The sequence below is a fragment of the Alosa sapidissima genome, chromosome 17 (genome assembly GCF_018492685.1).
Source record: "Alosa sapidissima isolate fAloSap1 chromosome 17, fAloSap1.pri, whole genome shotgun sequence".
Lineage (NCBI taxonomy): Eukaryota > Metazoa > Chordata > Actinopteri > Clupeiformes > Clupeidae > Alosa > Alosa sapidissima.
This window is the reverse complement of record NC_055973.1, coordinates 669070-687328: the sequence shown is the minus strand read 5'-3', so window position 1 is coordinate 687328 and position 18259 is coordinate 669070. Positions and strand designations below refer to the sequence as shown.

At 41.5% G+C, this 18259-nt stretch overlaps 1 protein-coding gene across 6 annotated transcripts in view; it reads left to right on the top strand.

Moving 5' to 3' along the window:
• Positions 1-18259, top strand: part of nphp3 (nephronophthisis 3) — a 193776-nt gene that overhangs the window by 88196 nt on the left and 87321 nt on the right. For all 6 annotated transcript variants that reach the window (XM_042068006.1, XM_042068003.1, XM_042068005.1 and 3 more), the window contains one exon: positions 2052-2210. In XM_042068006.1, coding sequence (XP_041923940.1) covers positions 2052-2210 — 159 coding nt within the window. The remainder of the gene's footprint in view (positions 1-2051; positions 2211-18259) is intronic.

The following is an 18259-nucleotide window of genomic DNA, read 5'->3' as shown; positions in this document are numbered from 1 at the left end:
ACCCTCCAAAGTGATTGAGAAAAAAACGCATGACCCTCCCCAGTCCCAACAATTTATTGATGCCTTAGGCTACTGGGTCGATTTGGGAGCTTGCATGCTACGACTCCTTCCTTGAAAAGGCTGTCGTTTGCACAATTTCACAAATAATCACCGGGACCGAAACAAACCTGTCAACTTTTCCCGGGTTTATCGCGTATTTTAACTTTTTCCTCGCTGTCTTAGGAGGAGCTGCAGGGCCGTCGCAAGGGGATGCGAGGCCCTGTGCGAACTTGACAGATGCAAGGCCCTTTTCACTTACGTGCATGAAATCATGCGATGGCTTACTTTACACATAGCCAAGGCTACCGTCGGTGTATTTTAATAGTAGCCTAGTCTAATAAGCTACACCAGCTTGCCTTTAAAGAGGAAATTCAATTGTATAGCCTATAACATTAACTGAGTCACATATTTGGCCATATGGTGTTTATCATAGGCTACATCACGAAACCAAATAGTGTAACAAAGGCGAACACTTTAACAGGGGGAATTAATTGGGCATGAATCATTGTGCTGAACGGTATTTGTCAATGAGCAGAAACACACACGACATTCAAACTATTGATAAGATGTACTGGTCTGTATCTATAGGCTAACATTGGACAAATAAATTACACTGACTCGCCATATCCTGACTCAGGAAAAAAAACATTTTCTTGCTTTGCCGCAAACTCAGCAATGAAATAATAGGCCAGTTTGCAGGTAGCCTAACGTCTTTTTCATAGAAGGGAGAGCCCAGTCTCTCCTGTGACATGGAGGTGTGCAAATAGTTTTTAATAGCCTGTTCAACTTCGAAAAGCTTCGTTCACCTGATGCCAATCACTGATCGCAATTTCAAAGTTCGGAAAGCTTCATCTTTTTAAGTTTTAAGTGCAGTGGCCCCTATCTGCCCCCTTTGGAATTATATCTCGAGCCTATTATAAGGTCCAGTGCGTTATGTCCTGGGATTCGGATGTGCTCAAAAAGAAAAGAAAAAACACTTTTTTATAGATGGTTATGAGGAGCAATGTGAGAGAGAAATTTGATGATCATTGATCGTTGTTTTGGGACGTTAAGCCTTTTCCATAGGCAGTGAAGGAGATTGAAGAATGACCATTTTTTTATACGAAAATATTTCTTAACTACAAAAACTCAGTGTCTAAAAACTCAGTGTCATTCAGACTCAACCCTCTTGTTGTTTTATTATCTTTTTCGTTGTCGTTTGAACGTTGGCAAGCAGGCATGTTGCGGTTGCAATTTAAGTGAAATTTCTACAGTAGGCCTACAACATGCTGTTAGGCTGGGCTACTGTCAATGTACTTGTACAGGTAAATGTTCAACAATTGCTGGTGTACAGGTTATATAATCAATTAGCTAAATCATTTGTCCAGCTGTTTAAACATTTTTTCGTGCTACATTCAAACGCAAAAGGTGCTTTGATATATTTTTCGTTTGAACGTCGGCAAGCAGGCATGCTTTGGTTGCAATGAATGAGGATAATTGCTTTTTTTTTGCATTATTTTGAATATGACTCGCTCCAGTCTCAACAGCACGTACTTTTTCCACACGCTAAGTTCTAACACACATAGGCCTATCCCCTCTCGCTTTCTCTCTCTCCATCCCTGCACACGGTGCTTTCTTAAAGGAGCTGCACCATTTTACAACAATTGCATCTACATTTTCATATTAGAATGTTTTGTCAAGTGTAAGCTTAAACTACCGTGATCAATTTAAGTTCCCGGGCCCCCGCTGCGTCATGGAAGCAGTAAGTCAGTCGCATCAAAAATAGTAGTGGCACCCAAGTGACACCTTGTGGTTGTTTGTGTCAACTGCAGTTTGTGCCATTTCTGCTGAGAAAATGGGGTGCGTGATTCATGAAGGAACCCGTCCAAACTTAACGGGGACCCACTGTAGGCTAGATCCTAATTGTTTTCTTTAAATAACTCTCTAAATTTGCTCTTGAAATATTATTTACATTATTTGATTATGTTAATTTCTGCAAAAATAATCTTCAATGTAAATTTTCTTGCTCCCAGGAGTTGTTGGGCTTAAAGTCAGTTGATGATCATGAGCATGTTGAGGAGGACCAAGTGGTGGAAGCAAGTGATGTTCTGTGGGACGAACATGATGAACAGGAACAAATTGAAACATATCAGAAAATGTGCAGCACGTCAACCCACGTTAACTTTGACAAGGTGTGTCTGTCACTTTCCTATTCCATACATTAGTAATAATTTTTCCACAGAGATGCATAGGATACTGCTCCAACTCATGCTGGTTGCCAAGCGGTTTGATTTGGAGCTCTGAATCTGTGTTAGACCAACTGTGTGACTGGGGTTACAAATCTGATAACGCACATGGTGTGAACGGGAGTCCCTGGTGAAGCAGGTTGGGAGTTGGCCCTTTCCTGAATCTCGTCATCCAGGGCCCACTGGATGGTCCCCACTGGATGGTCCCCACGATGTTCTCGGAAGGGACAATGCACGTGGGAGTTTCCTCGAGGTCATTCGCAGCATGGATCCTAGACAGTGTGTCAGCCTCGATGTTGTGGGGCCCTGGACGATAGGCTGAAAATTAAATCTAGGAAAGAAGAGGGCCCACCTGGCCTGTCGGGGTTCAGCCACTTTGCTTCTCTCAGGTATGCAAGATTCTTGTGGTCTGTCAGGATCTTGAAATACTTGGCCCCCTCCAGCCAGTGGCACCACGCCTTCAGAGCCAGCTTGATGGTGAGGAGCTCACAAGGTGAGCTTCTGGGAATAGAAGGCGCATGGTAGGAGGTCAGGAGATGTCCCTTGTTATTGAAAGAGGACTGCGCCCACCCCTGTGATTAAGGCATTAACCTCAATGATGAACGACTTCAATGGATCTGGGTGTTGAAGGATGGGCGCTGAGGTGAAGGCTTCCTTGTGCTCTGGGATTCCACCTGTGCCCTGGGATTTTCAATTGAGGTCCTTGGGTTTGCCCTTTAAGAGAGTTCAGTGGCGCAGTGATCATGCTGTAATTACATGTAAGCACCTGTAAAATCTGTTTATAGTGTTTATTACCGCACTGTTTAATTTTTGTCACTACAATGACCATAATGCTTTATGTTTTTGCAATATGTTGATATGGAATTCGGTACAGACCAATCAGATTTGTTTGTTCTCTGTGTTTTTATTTGAATTTTATATTATCCAATAATAATTTGTAAATGTTTTTACAACATTCTAACACCTCAGGAACTAGAATCTTTGCTCAAAGTCAGTCCCGGTCCGAGTTTGCACTGGAGAGAGAGAATACTTTGCTGTCTGTAGTTTGTGGAGACCATTGGACAAGTTCATAGGCCCACTTACTCCGTAACATCGGCGCATCGTACTTGTTTACTCCTTAGATTTTCTCTTCTAAGTTACGGGTCAAGTGCTGGTCAGACTTTCCGCTAGCTATTTGTCGGTGCTATTTTGTAGCTGAAGCTATCCTGACCTGGGTAGCTGACTTAGCTCCTGTTGCATTCTCCTTCGGAGACGGACTCGATTTGTGCTTCGGTGCTGGACCCACCAGAGCCAGACCTCCCAGGGACGACTGCGTTTTGCCTCCGGTGCTGGGCCCACCGGAGCCAGACCTCCCAGGGACGACTGCGTTTTGCCTCCGGTGCTGAGCCGCCAACAGCCAGTGCCAACTACCCGCGGCTGTTGAGGTTTGCCGGCTGACTGCAGCAACATCCTCCACCGGAGTGGCATCCTCGGCTAGCTGGGACATAGCTGCCTCCCATTCCTCTGAGTCAGGACTGAGAGGAATCTCCCGGTTCTGAGTGATCGGTCGTGAGTAACGTCAACTGCATTTACACTGACACACACACACACACACACGTTCTCGTCTCTGCTTGGATCACCGGCGAGTTGGAGGGCCGTTCAGCGGTTGCTGTCCTGCCTGCAGCTCAGAGAGCTGCCACCTGTGCACCACCGAGCTCCAACGGCCAGTGCTTGGGGGGGTTGGGGTTTTATTTTAATATATATATGGGATTAATACTATATTAATGTGATTATTCTTGTGACTTGTATGGTATATTGTTTGTAATGTATCGCTGACTGTTTTTCTTTCCACACTGGTGTCTGTTTAGCTTAAGATAACAGGATAGCATTATATGTTAATCTTTAACGTTACCATCTGTTAACGTTCGGTTTTACCCTGTTCCCCTTGAGTGAATTGTTCACTCGCTCACATAATATAATTATTAAATAAATATTTAATTATTATATTTCTTTATATCTAGGGTGTATTGGCAATTCATTTAACTACATTCACCACTAGTCTGATTATTATTTGGGTAAGGCTATTTGCACCCTGGTACAATTAGCAGTGTATGCTATTCGTACCCCGGTGCACACAGCAATGTGTCCTATTAGTACCCCGTCTGGTACAAATATCAATGTATGCTATTCGTACCCCGGTGCACACAGCAATGTGTTCTATTAGTACCCTGTCTGGTACAAATATCAATGTATGCTATTCGTACCCCGGTGCACACAGCAATGTGTTCTATTAGTACCCCGTCTGGTACAAATATCAGTGTATGCTATTTGCACCTGTGCATTTATTCTGGCATATTGATCACACAATGTAATAATATTTTTTTTTTTTTTTTAAACAAGCAACATGGTTTTTTTGCTACATAAGAGGGTGTGAATAGCTCAGCTGTGTAATAGACACTCTGAATAAGGTATGCTGTTTGCATCAATGTACAGTTAGAAGTGGATGCTATTCGTACCCTGGTGTTTATAGTAGGCTATTGAACTAGCTAATTGTTGCAATCAAAACTTCCGTTTGAGAACCGATTTCTTGTTCAAATTGTGCGCCTTCTCTCCAGAGACGTTGGTACACATTAGAGTGTGGCTACCCGACCCCGACGGGTCCCGACGGGTCGGGTTCGGACAAATATTTAGAAATTGTAGTCGGGTTCGGTTCGGGTTCGGACACATGGGGGCGATATGCATTGGAAGCTTTACATTTAAAATTCCTTATTATGTTGGGTAACCAACAGGTCTGCTTTACATGATGCAAACGTTTGTTTTTTGAGAATAAAGTAAAATGTAAAAAAGACCTAATAGCTTTCTTCCTGTGTGCAAGATTTGTTTATCGTGACAACGCATTTCAGGCATGCCGCCTGAAATGCACACGCGTTGTCACGACTACATAAACAAATGGTTATGCACATTTCGCACATATGCACATAAGCACAGTCTTGGGTGACATTAAAAAAAGTTGTTGCTGCGAAGGCACCCATTGTGTTTCTACGTTTTCCTATTATTATTATTATTCCGTCATGGAAGTCTATGGCAGCCCATAGAACCGTCTGGTAAAAAGTTGTAAAATTTGGCACACAAATTAGGCACAGTCCCATGATTTAATTTCACCAAGTTTTAAGTCGGCACCTCGAGCACTCTAGCGCCACCAACAGGCCAAAGTTGGACGTGCGTTCATGCAAGTAACTTTTGACCCGTTTGCCTGATTATCAAATATGAGGTATCGTTGGAATTCTTGGACCAAGCCGAGTTCAACAATATGACGTCATTTTCCGCCATGATGGATTTTCCGCCATTTTGGATTTTGTCAAAAACTTTTAAAAAGTTTCACGCCTCACATAATTTGTCCGATTTTCATGAAACTTAGTACAGTGGGCATCGCTTTCAAATGACCACTTCAGTCGCGCATTACGAGGCGTGAAGCTGCGTGAAGCTTTAGTACCACTTTCAGCCACTGTGCGTCGTTCTGCCACTGTACATCGCTCTGCCTGCCGCCCCTACTGAAAAAGCAGGAGACTTGCCGAGAGTAATCCCAGCCTACGAATTCAATAACAAAATAAATCATGCATAATTAAACATTACCTCGATTTAGGCTACTTGGGTATGTCTTAAGGCTTGACTACACGGTGGTAACGAAAATCGAAATCAAAATTAGCTGTCTACATTATTGTCAGTGTTGGGGGTAACGCAGCTACGCAAAGCAAAACAGTGGTGTGATAATTGAGCCAGTAGAGAAACGACTGTTCAGAATTTATCTGTAGCCTTGGGTAGGCTTCTGCAGAAAACAATGTTGTTGCCGATTTAATACTATCTGGCGACGTTTTTAAAAGGCTACGCAATAGAGGCTTAGTCAACTATGACCCACGTTTTGGTTTCGTAAATTAATTTGCCCTACTTCTTGACTGCAATGTAGTCAATTGACTGCTTGACATGTCATTTTTATTTTTCTGTACAATAAACAAATACATCTGCTTTATGCCGCAGAATTACATTCATATTTGGCTGACTTCTGCAGACGCGCAAAAAAACACTACCAGGCCATCCTTAAAAATATTTTAGTTTGCCTTAACCCGACCGACCCTGTCAATTTAGAACCGACGCAAATATTTATTTCTTTCCCCTTTTAGTCCAACCGACTTGCCCGGTTGTAAACTTGCATTAAAGGAGAATTCCGGTGTGATATTGACCTAAAGTGTATCGAAACATGATACCGAGTGTGAACGTATGTCTCATAGCCCATCTCGGCTTGTCCCCTGCACTCCAAAATCTGGCGCTAGTTAGCCGATGCTACCAACATCTTTTTCAATAGTGGTGCTTCGGCATCGGGCTAGCCATGCAAATAAATCACTGTTTTACACCCATTTACGAGGCTCAATGTATCTCCACACTTCATTGGTAGACTTCCGAGGGCCCTGACATTTAAAACGAGACATTGAGAACTTTGAAAAAGCACTGGTAGTTTACTTACAAGACGATTTATACAGACAGTATCTTCACGAAGTTTAGCGTTTGCAGCCATCTTGAATTTAGTCAGATTAAGTCGAGCAACGAGTAAGAATGAACAGCTATGATAAGGGATCAGATTCCAAAAATAATTCAGTGGAAATGCATGGATTCCAGTTGCTGCTCCTTATTTGCATGGCTAGCCCGATGCCGAAGCACCACTACTGAAAAAGTTGTTGGTAGCATCGGCTAACTAGCGCCAGATTTTGGAGTGCAGGGGACAAGTCGAGATGGGCTATGAGACATACGTTCACACTCGGTATCATGTTTCAATACACTTTAGGTCAATATCACACCGGAATTCTCCTTTAAGACCGACCGATTTTTTTTTTTTTACTCTAGACAACCAATACAAATAAAATACTATTTATAGGCCTAAGTATTGTGAATATAAATTGCCTACATACAAACGTAGGCTCTCTTAAATAAAACCCTGTGGCGTCATCTCTACACCATTGGTTTACGCATGTCACACTATGGCCTATATGCTTCGTTTCATTCACACAAACATCTCGACTCTTATTACTTGGCACGAAGCTCTGGAAGAACTGTGCCCAGAACTGTGCCCAGAGTACACAACTGTTTCACCAGCACATTTAAATGACTTGACTAAAACCGTGCATAACTGGAGGTACACCTGTTATCTGAGCAGTCTGTATGTCCTCATTTTGCGAATGCGAGGATGATATGAGTCTGTTGCATAGATGTCCGAGTCACGCATAATGTTTGAAAACCACTGGCTCGTAATCACAATAATTTAACACACGACAGTTGGATACTTCATCATGTTCCCATGCCTACATTTTGGTGAGTAGCATAGAGATCGTTAAAACAAAATGGCTCTCCGTTTGGGACATCGAAAACTTCCGACTACCGTCGGAGATGCTGACTTGCAAAGGCCTCGGGATAACACGTTATCTCCACTATCATCAGTCAATGCTTGATCAAAGTGGGGAATGAAAGAAAAAGTTTGAGAACCACTGGCTTAACAAGTTACCTGCAGTCCAGAACACACATATTGCAACAGAAAGTTGCCTTTATAATCAACTAGGCCTACTATTTGTTCCAACAGCATTCAAACAAAGCCTTTATAAAAGTGAAAAAAATATATTCCATAAGAAGTAAAATAAAATACTGTTACTGTAGTAACTGTATCCCAAGCTTCAGCTCCCCACGTCTGTGACAGGCAGACGTGACACCGCTAAATTCTCAGCTTGTTTATACTCCACACTGAACGCGCAAGACCGCTAGGCCCATGTGGGGTGCGGTAGCCTAGCCTACTCTCTGGGATTTAAGTCAAGCAATATAACCATACAAATGTTTCAAAATGAGTAATTTCGGCTTTGTCTGAACTGGTCGTTGTAGGCTACGTAAAAAATAAACAAGTAGGCATAGTCCCTATCCATGATATCGGCAAATGTTTGTTTTCCAAAGTAAGAATTTGACAATTTCGACAATGAATAGCTCATTACACTTATGTTACTGTTGAACGTAGGCCTAACTGGTATCATTACAAACATTATTCGGTGTCCTAAACACTGGCATTTTACGGCATTGTGTCATGTAAGGTCGTTGCAAAATCTAGAGAAATGTGTGAGGTGGTCAGCGAGGGACAATTGAGACACACATTGGATTGTGTTATTACTTGCATTCCACACTATCCACAGCTGTGATATCGGGGGCAGGAGGATTACTGTTAGCGCAGGCTTTATATAAAATTCTTTAATAGAAGGCCTGCCCTACAGTAAGTAGGTTAAATAACAGACCCGCCACAATGTGCGGTATGATGCTTTTTCTTAAATAACAATGATCATCAGTAGCCTAATATTCGACCATTATTTTGTGTAAATGGGCTATGCATTGGGTTAGACACCAGGGGCCATATTCACAAAGCCTTTTATCTTACCACTAGGAGTAGGCTACTCCTAAATAGCAATAAAAGATTTTAGCTATAGGAGTTTCTCTTATTAAGTTATTCACAAAGCCTTTCAGACCTAGGCTACTCTTAGCAAGGGAAAATGACAACTCCTGAACAGATTCTGGAGCTGAGCACTCTAGAATCTTTGACTAACAGTCTAAGAGTGAGTGAGTCTTCGTTGCTATGGATGACGTCATGCACGAGCTTGACTGAAGTGACCACCTTGATTGGCTGATGATTGTAACGCGGGAATGATTCCAAACACCTCCCTTACGATGAGTGGCAGGTGACAGGTCTGAGAATGCGTGCAGAAGGACAGAAGATGATGAATAACTGAATAAAAAGGCCTAGCCTAAATTAATCAAGAGTAAGGCAAAGCAAGTAGCCTAATGAAACATACGGATTGATGTAGTATCTTTGTAACATTATTAAATTAATCTGTTACTATGCCTATGCCTACGTTTGCAAAAGAGAACATTTTAATTTGATTCACAATAATGTACATTTAATTTACATGTTGACAATGAGTAGCCTAGTTTTGGTTGTTGTTGGTGGCGTTATTGCATGTTAGTTATGCCTACAGTGCAAAATTGCTTCCTCGCGATTGGAAGCCCTTGAACCTCATAGGGTTTCAAAACAGGCGAAATGCCACAAAACCGGTTTGTGAATAGGTCTGCGAGTTAGGAGTCCTCATAGATAGATAGATAGATAGATAGATAGATAGATAGATAGATAGATAGATAGATAGATAGATAGATAGATAGATAGATAGATAGATAGATAGATAGATAGATAGATAGATAGATAGATAGATAGATAGATAGATAGATAGATACTTTATTGATCCCCAGGGGAAATTCAAGGTCTCAGCAGCATACATACAACACAAACACATTCTTTAACAGCAGAAAGAGTAATTAAAGTAGATAATATAAAAACACAACTAAGCAATAAGGACAGTAGAAGATAAAGAATATGCTCGGCACGGCAGTCTGCTAAAGTCTGTAGTGAAGTCTGTGTAGGGTTTTCCAGGCTCCATTTCTTTTTACGAGACACCCTGCTCACTTGAGCCATCTACCGGTTGTTTAGGTTGTTGCAGCGTCTCACTGGGAAAATACAAATTAAAGTCGCGTGATACCGCGTGATCCCATGCGTGGACCGCGAGTGAAGCTGGCCAAGTTGAAGCACTGCCCACTGTACATATGATCTTCAGACCAAGCCGCACAAAAGTTATCCCTTTTCGTCTTCGGAACTAAAACCGTTCTCTCGTAACAGCGAATTGAAATTTGTGGCGAAGCCGCCAAACAGGAAGTGAGCTCATATATCCGCAACCATTTCATGTATTATAACCAAACTTACTACGTGGACTCAAGACCCCATCAGAAGGATGTTCAAAAACGGTGGTGACCTTTGATCTCTAGGGGGCGCTGCAATTAGGAAAAATGCGTTTTGGCCTGTAGCTGCTGTTGTGTTTGGAATTAAAATGTACTAGTGGGGTCTGTTAACCCTCTAGGCGCCACGGTCGAGTTTACTCGACAAGATGCGGTACTGAATAAAACGGCCGATTTAGTCAAATAGGGTGTCATATTTCGTTCGACCTCCACTCCACTAGATGGCAGACATGTCATAAGTCATCCCTGAGTCCAAAAAAGGCCATGCTTTAAACAAAACTTTCTAGCTACAGCGCATTGAATCAGTGCGTGCAATACCGGAGCTAGTGTGCGTGTGAGCCACTTTATCAGAGCGATATTGTCAACGTCAGCGAGTATTTGCATTAGATTATCGTCTAATGCCATCAAAAAAGTTTACCCGAAATGAAGTGTTGGGTCTTCTATTCGCGGACCCTGATTCTGAAGGGGAATATCTGCCTTCAGAAAATGACGGTGATTCGTTTAGTGAGGCTTCAGATGCGTCCCTGCCTTGCAATGATGCAGCTGGACAAAGTGAGAGTTTAGCTTACACCAAGCACAAACGTTGAATCGTTTGCCCAATGTCAGTGGTGGGAATAATGTTTCACGCGGCGACAGTAACGTGGTGGAGCCTTTGTCTAATGCCACTGGGTATGTTAGACGAGGTGGAAGTGCTCATAGGATAGTTAGGGGGAACATAGAGGCAGTGTGGGGAGTCGCAATGAGAATGACAGTAGGCCTAGTCCGAGCGGCGCAAATTCTCTCCATTCGGCACGCGCGCGAGGCAGTTCTGGCCATGCTGCTCGCAGCAGGAGCAGAGATGGTGACACGGGGCAGGGGAGCCATTAGGCTATGCATAGTCTATCACAAGATGATGGGAATGGCGGCCCTGTATGGATAGGGATAGGGAGTCATTAAAAAAAAATTGTCAGCCATTTATTAGTAATGATTACACTATTGATTTGCTACCTATTTCCCTGACCATTTAGGACATACACTAGGCCTATGTGTTCTTTTTTTGTGTGTTCATGTCCTTGTGATGTGTGTGTCTTTGTCAGCTAAGAAAAACAAACAAACAAAGAAACATCAACAAAAAGAAAAAAAATACTAATATTGTCTCGTCTTGTCTCGTCATCTCAATCCTGATCTGTGCCTTGCCGTGGCAAGTGAGCTTTTGAACTAAACAGGTCTTGTCTAATTGTGTTTGTGTGTCATCTGAATAATATATATGTGCCCCATACATGGAATCAGAGTGCCTACTGTATGTAGTAAATGGAAAATCTCTACAGCAAAAGGCCAGCCTACCGCTACATGCATTTGGTTTGTTTCTGCCATTTATTAGTAATGATTTATACAGTTTGTTTACTACTTACTATTTACCTGAGCATTCAGTATTGTGCAATATAGCATACAGAAGGTGAGGGACATTTTGGGGGAAAAGAAGTGGTGCATTTTATCATTCAAACATGCAACTTTTCATGAAAATTCTATAATCCAAGATGGCCGCCACCATATGACGTCATAATATGCAAATTAGATATAAACATTTAATCTCTACATAAACGTTGGGTCATCCTTAATATTTCTCTAATTTACAGAAAGTCTCTATCTCTTATCACTTTTAAGATATAGCCTTTTGAAATGAAGATGTCAAAATCGAACGTTTCGTGATGTCATCGTAATTGATTCGGCCGCCATATTGGATTTAATCAAAAACACCTAAATATTTTCACAGGTCACAAAGTTTGTCAGATTTTCACGAAACTTAGTTCAGATGATCTTTAGACCAAGCCTCAGACCATCCCTTTTCATCTTAAAATCTAAAACCGTTCACCCGTAACAGCCGATTAAAATTGTCGGCAAAGCCGCCAAACAGGAAGTGAAGTGATATCTCAGCAAGGTTTTTTCGTATCAAGACTAAACTTACCACATGTGCTCAGGACCCAATAAGGAGGAGGCTTAAGAAATGTGGTACATTTTGATCACTGTGTGGCGCTATAATCACAGGAAGTGGGCTCATATCTCAGCAATGCTTTCACATATTGAAACCAAACTTGGTACATGGACTTGAGACCCTATTCTGAGGACACACAATACATTTGGTGACCTTCGACCACTAGGGGGGCGCTAGAGATACAGGAAATTAGCTCATATCTCAGCAACGCCTTTATCTATCAAAACCAAACTTGGTACATGGACTCGGGACCTGATCCTGAGGACACACAATACATTTGGTATACTTTGACCACTAGGGGCGCTATAATTAGGAAGACTTTTACGTATCGACACCAAACTTGATACGTTGATTCGTAAACACATCCTAAGGACCCACAATAAATTTGGTGACATTTGACCACTAGGGGCTCTATGATTAGCAACACTTTCACCTATCGCAACCAAACTTTGTATGTGGACTTTGGACTACATCCTGAGGATGCACAATTAATTTGGTGTGCTTTCACCACTAGTAGTGTTAATTTTGTCACCTATTTTTAATTTAGTCTTAGTCTTGTGACGAAATGTCCTTTTTAGCCTTTGTCATATTTAGTCATTCAAATATCATTTTTGTTAGTCAAGTTTTAGTCAACAAAAAGTCTCGTCATTTTAGTCTAGTTTTAGTCAAAAGAAAACTAAAGTTATCTTAGTCTTTTTAGTCAGTTTTAGTCAAAACATTTTAGTCTTTTTTTATAACAAATTATTTCTGATTACCATTTCAGTCAAATAATGTTTCACACATCTCAATTTTCTAACAATATTGTGTGTCCACAGGGCTACTCGTCTGTTATAATTACTCATTTAGATTTTTTGTCAGTCAGTATGTTTACATGCACAGGTAAGTCAAGCTACAGTTATAGCTCGGCTGGGATTTGACCATAGACAGTAAAAGATTTGACTGATCTTGATCTTCGTAGACCAGTGTTTTACAAAGTGTGGTCTGGGGACCACTGGTGGTCCGCAAGTTATCCCAAGTGGTCCATAAGCAGACGTGGTAAAATAATATAGATGGGTTGTTTGCAATATTGAACCAACTTGTATGTAAATTCAAACAGTTCTACAACACTGTCCATATGCCAGTTTAAATCATATGAATCCTCTGACACAATTAAGCAAAGTGCAAAGACAATAAGCAAGGTGGTTCAGTGAGTATTGTGTAGGCTAATATACTGCTAGGTCTATTTTTTTTTTTTTTTTAGCTAGGTGTTTCGTGTGTTTCTTTTTTATTGATTAGTTAAGTGGTCCTTCATCTGAAAAAGTTTGAGAAACACCATCTTAGACCCAAGTATGAATGTTTTACTCCGCCACGCTAGATGGCGATATGCGCCCAAACGCAACACAAACTCTCCATCTTAGCTAACTTGCTAGCGAACTTTCCATATTAGCTTACTTGCTAGCAAACTTTGCATCATCAGTGTAACTAGTAAAATAGTTGACATTACTTGCTGAAATTTTTCGTATGGACATTCTGGGGGATGCTAATTTGTATATGTATGAGAGAAGCTTCAACTTCTGGGTATGTAGCATTGTGGCATAAAGCTTAGGTAGTTAGCTTGCTAACTCTGGCAGAAATCTCCAGTGTTCTTGTTCCATGTAGTTTTGTGCTGCAGCCACAGGGTTGCAGCAACAGCACGTACTGTAGACTAGCCTACAGGAAAGCTGCTGCGCATGAACCAACTCATTCGGAATATTTTGAAAACGTAACAGCTATTCTATCTTCTCATTTTGTAGATAAAAATGAAGAGAGATTTTATCTTAGTTTTTATTTCATGCAAAACATTTTAGTCTTGTCTTTTTTCGTCAACAATAATGCATCTTAAGATAGTCTTAGTCAGTGTTTCAGGACATTAGTGCAGTCTCGTCATCGTCTCGTCATGGAAAAAAAGGTTGTTGACGAACATTTTTCCTCTCGTCTCGTCTGTGGGGTGCTATAATTATCAACACTTTCACGGATTTAAACCAAACTTGGTATGTGGACTTAGGAGTACATCTTGAGGACACACAATAAATTCGGTGACCTTCAAATCCAGTCCAGTCCAATCCAATCAAGTCCAATCCAATCCAATCTAACACAACACAGTCAAGTCCAGTCCAATCCAATCCAATCCCAACTCCTGCTTAACTGCTTGGCCCCCTCATTGCTGCTTGCAGCTATATTTTGTTGTGTGTTCCGTTTAATGGGCTAAAAAGACAGGCTATCCACAAACGTGAACGTTTAATCACTAGCATGGGAATAACTGAGGCATCATCTGCGTCAGGCTCGGGTCGGGTTCGGACATAAAAATGAAAATGCCTGTCGGGTTCGAACGCAACTCTGTCGGACGCGGGCCGGGTTCGGACAGAAATTTGCGGCCCGATCCGCTATTAAGTACACATGCACACTCACTCTGCCAAAACACATCGCACAGGAATCGAACCCCGGTCTCCCGCATGCCAGCCCTTGTCTGTGACCACTGCACTATCTGCTTCCACAAGGACATAGTGTTTGCAGGTAAACTTATAGTTTTCTAGGCCTGAACGTCATATTCACAAAATTTCTGTTAACTAACAAACTGATGGTTGTATGCGTTCACTGAACCAAGATTATGAAAATAAAACAAGACTTTTCAATCTAAAACCTTTCAGAATTCTTCACTTTCTGCTGACGAAAAACGAATGTCCGCCATGTTTTTTGTGCACGTGAGCAACGTCTTTTTGTTGTTATGTCACAGGGTATGAATAGCTCAGCTGTGTGACCAAGGCTATTCGTACCAGGGGTGTAAATAGACACTCAGTTATTATTTTCACATTGTTATTTAAATTCTGTAGAAGTGCATAATACACTAGCCCAAGGTAAGTGTAGTATTTTTACAGTGGAGGCACCGCGCTACTAAATTTGTATTTATAATTATTCATATTTATATTCACCATTTATAATCCTACTACACAGCTATACAGTTATATTTATGGTATCAGGAGTCTCAGCCAACTCACTATTCCACCACTGAGAATTCAGGATCCTGTCACGCCATTGTTTAGTGTAACTAAGTTAACCTTTAGCGCTCATTAAAAAGGGGTTACATACATATAAAGCATCTATAAAAATTGGCAAGCCCCAAGAAGCATAGTAACTGTGATTAACTAAGTGATTATAGTGCCCCCTAGTGGTCAAAAGACCCCAAATTTATTGTGCGTCCTCAGGATGGGGTCCCAAGTCCATGTACCAAGTTTGTTTTCGATACATGAAAGTGTTGCTGAAATACTAGCTGATTTCCTGTAACTCTTGCACCCCCCTAGTGGTCGAAGGTCTCCTCAGAATGAGCTTCCAAATTTTGTGTGTCAAGTTTGGTGAAAATCGGACCCATTTTGTTACCCGTGAAAACTTTTTAGTGTTTTTGATCAAATCCAATATGGCGGAAGCGTTGAGTTCAGCGTCATCCAAGGATACTATATATCGATGTTCAAAATCGGGCACACGGTTCAAAAGTTAATCGCATGGATGTAATGCCAACTTTGACTTGTTGGTGGCACTAGACTGGCTGTGGTTCAGACCTTAAACTTTGTGAAATGAATTATGGACTGTCCTGAATCAATGTTCCAAATTTCACAACTTTTTACCTATGGGCTGCCATAGACTTCCAGTGGAGAATAATAATAAGAAGAATGGGTGGAAACACAATGGGTGCCTTCACAGCTTCGATATAAGGTCACTGTGTGACCTGTGAAAATGTTTTTGTGTTTCCGACAAAATCCAAGATGGCAGCCAGATTGATCACAAGTTGGCATTTGTCGGCCTTAAGACCTCCCACAGTATTAATAGACACCACTAGTAAGTTTTAATTCCAAACAGATCAACAGTTTCAAGCCAAAATTAATTTGTGCAGCGCACAAGGTCAAAGGTCACCAAATTTCTTGAGCACCTAATTGGGTCCTTAGTCCATGTACCAAGTTTGGTTTTGATATCTGAAAGGCTTGCTAAGATATGAGCTTACTTCCTGTTTGGTGGCTTCACCGCCAATTTTGATTGGCTGTTACGGGCGAATGCTTTTGTCAATAGTTCCAGAAAGTAATGCATGTATACGGCATGGTCTGAAAATGGTCTGTGCCAATTTTGGTATTTGTTATCCATGAAAACTTTTTAGTGTTTTTGATTAAATTGATGTCACGGACATGCATGTGTTGGCCTAAAGACCTCCCACAGTATTACCAGACACCACTAGTACGCTAGTACTAGACCACTAGTACACTAGTAAGTTTTGATTCCTAACACATCAACAGCTACACGCCAAAATGCAGTTTTGCTAATTGCAGCGCCCCCTAGAGGTCAAAGGTCACCAAAATGTTTGCATGTCCTCCTAATGGGGTCATGCGTCTATGCTTCGCCGGCAATGTCGATTGGCTGTCACGGCTGAACGCTTTTGGCTTCTGTATTTTTGACACTGACTGAATCTGCTCCTCATTATTTTAATTCAATAATCAAGACATACGTACATCCCCAACCGCCCACTGCGGTCTTCTGATGAGTGTGTTGTGTCGACCATTCATAAAAGCTAGGTCTAATTCAAGACTCTTTTCCTCAGTGGTTCCATGTTGGTGGAATGAGTTGCCCAGTGCTCTCCGTTCCTGTGATAGTTTTGGGTCGTTTAAGAGGGCTCTATCTGTTCAACATGCACTTATTTCTTTAAGCGCTTCTTATGCGTTATGGTTTGTATAATATTGTTTTATTTCCATTAGGCTGTTGATTAAGTAAGGGATAACGGCCGCCGAGGTGTCCTGTTATACGGAATTAATGGACGAGGGCGAGGGGCAAAAAACTCCCCAACTCCCCGCTTATCACCCGGTTGCCACTGTAAAGCAAAGGAAACGCGTGGTTCCGTTTAAAAAGCTCACTAGTTCAGCTAGTTGTACAACTTTCAATAGCATCAGTTAGCTTGTTTACAGTTGATTCCATTGTTGCGAAACCTGCAACCAAAGATTTTAGAGCGCTGCAACTGTCGTCCGGTTGTTATAGTTACCATTCATAAGCATTGATATGGAACTGTGTCCTGTTATTCAGAATTAATAGCCACCCCACCAGCCAATCAGAAAAGAATATTTCTTCTCTCTTCTTGTTGTTTATTATTGCTATTCTCTTATTATTATTCTATTATTGCCAATATTCTAATCTGTTCCCTGTTGAATTTTAAATATTATATTGTTTTTGTATTTGTGTGTCGCTTTGGACAAAGGCGTCTGCCAAATCCCATAACCATATCCATAACCATTTCTTACAGGCCCGGATCTAGACTGCTCAGATTGGGGGGGCAAGTGTAATTTTTGGGTGGGCACAATGAATGGACCATTTTCCTAGTAAACATCACGTAGGCTTTGATTTGGGAACCTAAAATCATTGTTTCCCTGAGATATTTTTCCAGCAGCAGGAGTTAGTCACAGTTAAACTAGGGGGGCTGCTCCCCCGGAATACATTTTTGAAAAATTACTAATAATGGACAGATTGAGTTACAAATAACAGAATAACCATCAACAGATTCAAGGCATCTGCTATAGAAAAAAATGCCAGTTACAAAGCAGGATTATCGCAGGACTTGTATAAGTAAGTATAAGTATATATACTTTTTTGATCCCGTGAGGAAAATTTGATCTCTGCATTTAACCCAATCGGTGAATTAGTGAAACACAAACAGCACACAGTGAACACACAGTGAGGTGAAGCACACACTAATCCCAGCGCAGTGAGCTGCCTGCTACAACGGCGGCGCTCGGGGAGCAGTGAGGGGTTAGGTGCCTTGCTCAAGGGCACTTCAGCCACGGCCCACCGGTCGGGGCTCGAACCGGCAACCCTCCGGTTACAAGTCCAGAGTGCTAACCAGTGGGCCACGGCTGCCCCTAACAGCCACAACAAAAACATTAGTATCAGCATAGACAGGATTATTCAGCTTTTTCATTTACAGTACATTATTGGTAGAATTGATATGAAACAAAAAATACAATAAAATGGCACAGCACAGAAAATTATTATTGATAATGAATTGAGAATTAAAACTATCAATAATAATTTTCTGTGCTGTGCCATTTTATTTTATTTTTTGTTTCAGAGATCATTATACTTGGTACCAATGGATAGCTCTGTGTCTCACAGAGCTCCTCTTTCATCTGATATG